We start from the raw sequence: 9,972 nt of genomic DNA on the forward strand, positions 1-9,972 counted from the left end.
TATTTTTTGTTTCTTTATAACTTTTATACGTTTGATTATATATGTAGGATTATAATTATCTTGGTTCTGTTCATACTGATGATGATGAAATATGTGCTCCATCATCAACATATGAGGGTTAAAATAGTAAAGGAGAATAAAATTTATCTGAACGTAGTTATTGTATATACTTTATTTTCCCTTTTTCTCATTATTAATTATTTAATTTTTTTTTTTTTTTTTTTTTTATTAGGACCATGTAGTGGTGAAGAGTTAAATATAAAAAATATGTCTGAAAAAAGAAAAGAAAAATGGTCTATTAAATGTGAAACATTTTGGCCATGCAAAAGATGTGTGAGAAATTATACATCCTTTTGTCCAGGTTATTTTTATAAATATATATTTATATGAAGAGTGAATTTTTTTTTTTTTTCTCATTTTCATTTTTTTTGTTTTTTTAATATGTGGAATGTTCTATATATATTTATAAGTAATAAATAATTATATTTATTTGTATATATTTTCTAATTTTTTAAAGAAAAATGGTACCAAGTTAATGGTACCTTAAGGTCATGCAAGCCGCTAGATGATTATACAGGTCCCTGTATATTTGAGATGAATTTCTCTGGTTATAATAAAAGGATGCTAGAAGATTGGAGTTTGAAATGTAAAGCCTGGTGGTAATATAAATAAAAAATATAAATAAAATGTGATGAACTAAATATAAAAAAAGTATATATGTATATGTATAATTTTTTATATTTATTTCTCCTTTATTTGTATATACATATATTGTTTCTTCTTGTAGGAAATGTGATCATATTATGTTATCTTATGAATGTCCTGACATGGATGTACCAATTACAGAGGCTGCTACAAGGTTGGATGAATGATTATACATATATATATATATATATTTATTTATTTATTTATGTAAATACATTTTTTCTATAAATAATAAACTTAGGTGGAGGTTGAAGAAAAATTATCACTGATGTTTAATTTTTTTTTGTCCCTATAGAAATGTCAAGATGGGCAGACATATACATATTGTTATTTTGTGTTATATATATATATATATATATATTTTTTGTAATTATTATTTTAAATTTGTTTCTGATTTAGTACCTTTTAATTTTATGTCAATTTTTTTTGTGAAATGTATTTTATAGAATATATGACATAATGTATTTGTTAAAAGATAAGAAACATATAAATATATATATATAAATACATTTATATGTATCTTCGTTTTAATAATATGTTACTAAAACAGTTAAGATTTATAGTTTCATAAGTTCATCCTTTACTTAAAGGTATTCAAAAAAAAAAAAAAAAAAAAAAAATTAACAAAAAAAATAATGTTTTTAATATAAAGAAAAATTGACAAAATGAAAATATATATATATATATATTTTATATTTTATTATATCATATTATGTTATATATAGTCATGTGATATTAAAATATTTTGAATGTTTTTTTTTCTATTTTAGCTTTTTGTTCATTATCTTGTTTCTTGGTAATAGTAAAATTTTGTTTCTTTTTAAGTACAGTTCCTTGTTTTTCATTTGCTAATTCTTTTTCCTGTATTTTTAATTGTTTAAGTAATGCTTCATTAATTGTTTTTCTATTAAATTCTACAGCTTGTATGAATGTCCATAATTCTTTAAAAAAATCTTGTACTTGGATAGTATTAATATCTTTTTCTTTATAGCCTAGGTAGAGAGCTATATCTTTAAAGACCGCAAATGTTTGATTATAGAAATTTTCTAGTTCAACAATTTTCGGTTCAACACTATAATAAAATTCTGTAAGTGCTTCACACAATGGATCTGTGGGTGTTTTTTTAGCTTGTTCTAGAACAGTTTTAATTTTATTACAACCTAATTTTAATTTTTGTAAGAATGCATCGATAGTTTGTTTATCTGTTTTAATACTTTTTTCAATACATCTTAGTTCATCAATAATAGATAATGTTTCTTTACTTTTTTCAAAAATGACTTCACAAATATATTGTAATAAGGTTTTAACAGGTTTAGTACTAGATCTAATATCATTTAATTTTGACAAAGTACTTAATTTAAAACCAAAAGCATTACCTCTTTGTGCATCACCATAATTTAATGTATTACCTACATTAAGAATAGTGAATAGGATAGTAAACAATTTGTTTGAATCCTTAATTGCTTCACATGCTTCTAATATATTTTCTAAAGGATTTAATGTATTTTCATAATTTTCTTTAAATGACAATGCATAATAATGTGATTCTAATCTTTGTTTTAATAATGGAACACCAATAATAGCTGCTACATATTGTTCTGGTTTATCTACTAGGTTTAGATCTCCATTAGAATGTATATATTCTTTAACTATTTCAAATTCTTCAGGTGTTGGTACATATTGTAGTAAAACTTCTGTATTATCTATATTAAGTATTTTTGGATTTAATTCCATAATTGCATCTCTAATTTCTTTAAATGTATAATTATTAAATTTTGATAGAGCAATTGACATATTATATTCTCTTTTAGAATCTGGTAACAATTGTATAACTTTTGGTTTTTTGATTTTGGTTTCTTTTTCATCATCTTTTTTACTGACTGCTTTTGCAAATGATTTTTCGACATTTTCTTTTTCAATAGCAATTTTTGATATGAATTCTTTTTTATCTTCAAATAAAGTTCCTTGTATATCATTTTCAAATAAAGCTTCCCAAAAGAATCTTTTTGTTTTACCTTCATCTTTTGCTTTAGTAAGTTTTGAAAATTTGGTTTTTCCAACTGCCAATGCACCTTTTACATTTTTTGGAGGTCCTTTCATAAAAGCAGGTGGCCCTTTCTTTCCTCCCTTACCTTTTGGAGGTCCTTTACTTTTGGGTGTATCTTTTTTGGGTACAGATTCTTTTTTTTCTTCTTTAACTTCAATTTTCTTTTCAATTTTATATGACTCTTTGAGTGCATTCAAATCTATTCCTGATATTAAATTTATGGAACCGGAATCTACGGCACCACCTATTCCGCCTGAAACCCCTGGTGTACCTCCACGTCCTAATCCTAGTTCTTTTAAGCCTTCCCCTAATAAAAGGTTCTTTTCTACTTGTATTTGTTTTTGACGATCTTCTAAGGGTAAATCAATTTCTCTGTACATTAATCCTATTTTTCTAATTTGTTCTTCATCTATAGAAGATTTTGCTAAAGCGAAGGATGTTAAATCAATTTGCCATGGTACGATAGCAATAACTTTTTTATTTTCATTTAGTAAATGTACTACAGGTAATGTTCCCATAGAATCATCTTTTTCGTATCCAATTTTACAGAATTTAACATCTTTTAATAAATTAAAAGATAGCTTATCATTTATGTTTTTTGCATAAGAGACATCTTTATTAAGAGCACTATTATTTCTTTTGAGTAAATTATTATTTTTGCTATATTCGTTCATTTTATCAAGAGTATTATGTTTTACTACATTCATAGATTTTTTTGGAATACCTTTTAATTGCATCTTTTCAGATATGTTTTTTTTCGTTAAGTCTTCAGAATTGTTTTGTACATTATTAATCAATGATATACTTTTATTTTGATTTTGATTTTGATTATCGTTTGATAATTCGATTTGTTTATTTTCTTCTTGGTTATTAGTAATGATTTCTTCATGATTCTGATTTTCATTTGGTGTATTATCTTTAGTTGAATTTTCATTTGGAGTATCATGTTTAGGAGAATTATCATTTGGTTCTTCTGTTTGGTTCATATTTGAATTTTTTGTTAATTGCTTGTTTTGCATGGGTGGTTGTTTTTTAGGACCAACGTTTTTTTTTATTCCTATTAATTTTTTTAGTGTGAACGTTTTTCCTTTCATATTTAATAATTTTGGTTTTTCCATACCATGAGAAGATTGAGTTATGAACAAGTGAGTTTTTTTATTTTTCTTTATATTTATATTATCATGTTTATCAAATATTGTATGATCAAAATGGTTTGAACCATCAAATGTTTTCGTGTCAAATAATAGATCATTTAAAGGTTTAGTTAATTGACAAATATTATCACTATTATTAATATGATTAATATTGTTATTATTATTATTATTATTATTATTGTATATTTTCCTTTCCTTTGTTGATAAATCGTTATTTAAAAATTCATCATAAACATTATTTAATGACGTTGCATTCCTTTTTGTATTATTATTATTTTTTTTTTTTCTTTTCTTTGATAAAAATGTAAATAGTTTTGATATATGTGTGTTTTTATAGGATGATGATAAGTTATATTTTTTTTTCTTTTCTTTTTTATTATTACTAATATGAGAATAATTTTTATTATTTGTTATCCCATCAATGTATTGTGGATTATCAAAATTTGCTTCATTAAAATGATTATTACTATCATTAGGGTTACTAAAATTAAAGGTATTAATACTATGATTTAATGTATTATATTTTTCACTATTTATATGTAACACTTTATTTATATTTTCAATATTTTTCTTGTTATGATTTGCACATAATACATTAATATTATTATTATCATCATTGCTATGGTATATATTTCTTTCCTTTGTATTGCAATTAATATTACTGGATATACAACTGTTGTTTGCTTCATCTTCGTATTCTACATTACTTTGATGATCCGTTTTTTCATTTATTACTTTAATGCTATATATATTATTTGAATTATTTTTTTTATATTTATTAATCAATAAATTGGAATCTAATTCTTCTATAGAATTACTGCTTAAAAATATATTTTCTGAAAGAATTTCTGGTTGTTCATATTTCTCAAATATAGTATTATTATTATTATTATTATTATTATTATGGGTTATATTATTATCATTATTTTTAAAATGTGAATCCTTCTCATTTTTATTATCATACATAATCGATGTTTGATTTGTAGCTTTTTCCATGGTGAAATCGTTATTATCACATAATACTATATCCATATATTTTTCAGAATCATACACATTCATCATTTCATGAAAAAATTCTTCGTTCTCACTTAATTTCATTTCTTCGACAATATTATTATTATTATTATTTATTATATTTTTTTTTTCGTTCGTAATTATTTTATTATTATTCAATAGCATAATATTATTTTGATCATAATGAAGATCGTACAATTTATGTTTGCTACTATTATTATATAAATTTCCATTTACTTGTTTATATTTTCCTTTTTTTAATGACATTGATTGATTAAAATCGGAAGGATCAGATAAATTGTCATGATTTATATTTGTGTCAATTATATTTTCCTCTTTTTTATTTTGTAACATTGGTTGATTTATCATGTTTGATGCAAAGATGTTATCTGATAATACGTTATCATTATTTAAAAACTCATTTTCATCATATGTAAATTTAAATGATATATCTTCTTTATTTACATTTTTAATATTATTTATTGTATCCTTTAAATGTGATTGGATATACGTGTCATTCGTTTCCATATATGATGGTTGATATAATGTATCATCTTCTACATTATCTATTTCTGAAAATATTTTATATTTATTTTTATATGTTTTACTTTCTTTTTTATTCATCACATGATCAATTGTATATTGTGAAGAAAGTGAAGTATTATTATCTTCTTTTTCATTTCTATAAGTGTAATTATTCACACTTGAATAACTAGATTCAGAATGGGAATCAAATAATTTATAAATATCTACAATATCATCGTTAATATCATCATCATCATCTTCTTCGTCATCATAATGATAATCATAATTATTATTGTCGATAGATTCCTCGATAATACCTATTATATTATTTTGTTTTTCTTTGTAATACTTTAGTTCACTTGTATCATGATCTTTATGATCATCTTTCGATAGGTAGCTACTAGAATATGTAATGTGATCAGAAATTGTACCATTTAAATGAGCACTTGTATTTGTATTTGTAAGTGTATTTATATTTTTATTTATATTTTTATTTATATTTTTATTATTTATTTTTATTTTTTTTTTAATAATGTCATAATTTTGTACATGACTTAGTGAACTAACAGTACTACTTCTATTAGATAATATACTTTTTTTCTGTTTTCTTTGAGTACCTTTATTATATTCCTTAAAGCTAGAAACCGTTTCTTTTTCATCATCATGTGAAAAAATGGTTGAATTTGTGTAGTTATTAGATGGAATATCATCATCATATATTTCTCTTTTGAAATTAACAAAAGAATATTGTTCTAATTTCTTCATATTGTTTCTTAAATCCATTTTGATATTAGGATGCATGGCTGATTTGACAATTGGTTCTTCTTTGAATTTTAGATTTCTGTTTGTTTTTTCTAAAGTATCCGCTTCATTCGATTTATTTTCATTGGTGGTTAATTTCAATTTATCGTTTGATGTTTTAAAGGATGAATTTAATTTACTGAATTTCTTTAATGCATATTTTTCTCTTGAAAATTTGGAAGTACCTCTACTACTGGTATTATTATCATTAAGTTTAAAAATGTGTATTTTTTTCTTTGGAATTTTATTTTTGATAGGTTTATTAGCTTTCTTCCCATTCATAATATCACTTAGCGTAAGATTTGTTTCTTCTGTTACTTTTGATAATTCAATTTGGTTATTTGTTTGTTTATTTGTTTGTTTATTTGTTTGGTTATTTGTTTGTTTATTTGTTAGGTTATTTGTTAAGTTATTTGTTTGTTTATTTGTTTGGTTATTTGTTTGTTTATTTGTTTGGTTATTTGTTAAGTTATTTGTTTGGTTATTTGTTTGGTTATTTGTTTGGTTATCCGTTTTGTTATCTGTTTGGTTATCTATTTTGCTATCTGTTTTGTTATCTATTTTGCTATCTGTTTTGTTATCTATTTTGTTATTTATTTTGTTATTTATTTTGTTATTTATTTTGTTATTTATTTTGTTATTTATTTTGTTATCCATTTTGTTTTGTATTTTTAGTGTTATATCTTGGTCTTTGGCAATATTGGTTGATTTATTTTTCGTTAGTTCCTTACCTTTTATAATTGTTATTTTTTTAGATAGGGAATTATCTTTTGATGTTATATTTGTGCCACTACTATTGGGACTAACATCTGGACTACTACTTTTGAGGGTACCATTTGAAGGTTGGTTTTGGATAATATTTGGAGTGTCATTTTGATTAATAGTTTTGGTAATATTTTGTGTGCTAATATCTGATGTTTTCGATGAAGTATTTGGCGTACTGGAGATAACAGATCTTTTAGTTTTTATTATTTCGCTAGATTGTTTTGAGGAAGATTGAGAAAATGATAATTTGAGTCCTTTTTTTGGATCATTTAATTTGAGGTTAAATTTTTTGGAAAATTTTGGTGTTTTGGTATCTTTTTTAAAATTTTGTAATGATGATATATTTTCCCTGGAATTATTTATCAAAGGGGCATTTTTTTTTGTTGTTGAATGTTCTGAATCACTGTCTGTGTTTTCTAAAAGCGAGTGATTTAGACTATTATAACTTTCTGAGTTTGAAATATCACTTTTATTATGATCTGTAAGATTATCTTTAAATTTTAAGCTATCAATTGGGAATATATTATTAATACGATTATATCTGTCAAAATAGCTTGGGTCATTTAAAAGAATACAATGATGTATTGCGGGGTTAGGTACAAGTAAAGGTGTATTATAGAATCCAAGCATGAGATCATCATTTTGATCTAATATAGGTATAAACATATCAAATTCTTTATCTAGACTTTCATATTTGTTAATAACTTTTCCTTGAGAATCTACAAAAGGTTCTTTTATATTCCATTCATTCAATAAAATTTTAGCATCTTCATTACATATCATGATTGGTTGATCATTTTGTAATTGTACATAACCTCTTTCCATTAACGGTATATTAACAATTGGTAATATTTTCCTTTTAAATAATATGGCGTTTTGGAAATCTTTACATTCTGATAATTTCATTAAATTTTTATCAACTAATTTTGTTTCTACAAATGGTAATATATATGTGGATGGAATTAATGTATTTCTCCATGAATCGGCATATAATGATTTGATTCTATTAATAGATGATGTATTAAGAAAAGAATTCTTAATGATTTGAAATTGTTTATTTGATTGCATATGTTTATAAGCATCAATACTTGAATATGTTAAATCATTATATGCGACTTTACCTTGTAGTGTTAAAAAAGTTTTTTTATCATTTATGTTTTGATATGGGTTTTTCGTGTTTATTGTAACTTTTTCGTTCATAATTTGTTCTATTAAATTAGGATTTACATCATTAAAATTGTTTGAAATGTTTTTGATTTTCTCATTAAATGTATTGCACCACATATTATTATTATCATTATTATTATGTGTTTTATTTGTGTGATGATATTTTTCATTTTTATTATTAATAAATGTGTCGTCAATTTTGTCTTTGACATAATTCGGCATGATAGGATAAGATGAATCTTGTTCTTTTATACTTTTACCTGATTTGTTCATTACATCTTTTTGCAGTTCTTCAATTAGTTTTAAAGTCATAATAGTGTTCATATCATTGGGACCATAATAAGATTTATAAAAGGAATAAACTTCTTTATATAATTGCAAGGCCATTTTAAAATTATTTAATTGGTGCATAATTATTGCAAAGGAAAAAAGAATATCTTGTATTTGAATAACATGTCTTGTTTTATGTATTCTCATTCTCATATCTACAGCAATAATATATTTATGTAATGATTCAACAACATTACCTGTTAGTCTATATAAGAGGCCTAAATTACAATAACAATCTGCAATAATTTCGCTTGGTTTATCTGCATTGTAATCCCCAAAATACAATTTCCTGATATTCAAAATTTTTTCACAAAGAGTTAATGCTTTTTGATATTCTCTTATTTTTATGTAAAAGGAGCATACATCATTTAATGCATCACTATAATTTAGACTATCATCATTATAACATTTTTCATTAATGTGTAAGTATTTCAAGAAATAGTTTTCTGCTTCATCATTATTTTTATATAGGCTTAGCATATCTGCAAATATGTAAAGTATATTTGCTAATACTTGAATACCACACATTATAACAGGTTCTTCATAATTATTATTACCAGAGCTATTTGTATTATTATTATTATTATTATTATTATCATTATTTTTATTTTTGTCTTCATTTTTTTTGGTGTTATCTAATTGTACTTCCTTTTTTAATCCTTTGTTATCAAGTATACCTTTTCTGTGAGTATATAGCAAAGTGTTATCTATTAAAAATTTTAATTCTTGAAGGTATGTTTTACCTTCTTCAATTTTTTGTACTAACAAAAAACATTTGCATATTAAAATTAGTTCTGTGCTCATATCACCAGTTAAGTAATAACCGAAATATTTTGAATAATATTTTTTAGCTATCATATAAGAATGAATTGCTTGAATTAAACAATCCGAATATTTCTTATCATGATAACTGTTTACAGCAAATAATCTTAAATCATTTCTTATATTTTGTATTTCACTATATCCTATAGAATAATTAAAATTTTCCATGTTTTGTAAAATGAAAACAGCTTCCTTTACTTTAATTTGTTCATCATTCATCCTTAATGAATCTTCAAAATTGATATTTTTCATTTTCATGCAATTCACATGTTTACAATTTGATGATTTCAAATCCATTTTTGTTAATAAACTTAATGTATCAATATTTTTGTCATTTTCAATATCATTAACGGTGGCTAGTTTTATAGTTTGGTTTAATTCCATTGTGTTTTATTATTTTATTATTACTATTATAATGTTTTATTTTTTTCCTTTTTTTTTTTTTTTTTGAGATATACAACCAAAATTAGGAAATTAAAAAAAAAAAGAAAAAAAAAAAAAAAAAAAAAAAAAAAAAAAAAAAAAAAAAAAAAAAAAAAAAAAAAAAAAAAAAAAAAAAAAAAAAAAAAAAAAAAAAAACAAAAAAAAAAAAAAAAAAAAAAAAAAAAAAAAAAAAAAAAAAAATAAAAAAAATTAAAAAAA

The 9,972-nt window shown here is 22.9% G+C and overlaps 2 protein-coding genes across 2 annotated transcripts in view; one reads left to right on the forward strand and one right to left on the reverse strand.

Annotated features, from left to right (window-relative positions):
• PRSY57_0529900 (CPW-WPC family protein) overlaps positions 1-974 on the forward strand; it is a gene marked incomplete at both ends in the record, with an annotated part of 2,074 nt that extends 1,100 nt beyond the window's left edge. Inside the window, 5 exons of the mRNA XM_012906364.2 lie at positions 48-117; positions 233-361; positions 518-659; positions 788-859; positions 947-974. Coding sequence (XP_012761818.2) covers positions 48-117; positions 233-361; positions 518-659; positions 788-859; positions 947-974 — 441 coding nt within the window. The remainder of the gene's footprint in view (positions 1-47; positions 118-232; positions 362-517; positions 660-787; positions 860-946) is intronic.
• A 466-nt stretch (positions 975-1,440) lies between these two features.
• PRSY57_0530000 (formin 1, putative) lies at positions 1,441-9,714 on the reverse strand (the record flags this gene model as incomplete). The annotated part of the gene is made up of 1 exon (XM_012906365.2): positions 1,441-9,714. The coding sequence occupies one exon, from the start codon at positions 9,712-9,714 to the stop codon at positions 1,441-1,443; it is 8,274 nt and encodes a 2,757-aa protein (XP_012761819.2).
• Positions 9,715-9,972: the final 258 nt, after the last annotated feature.

Source organism: Plasmodium reichenowi, chromosome 5, assembly GCF_001601855.1.
Source record: "Plasmodium reichenowi strain SY57 chromosome 5, whole genome shotgun sequence".
Lineage (NCBI taxonomy): Eukaryota > Apicomplexa > Aconoidasida > Haemosporida > Plasmodiidae > Plasmodium > Plasmodium reichenowi.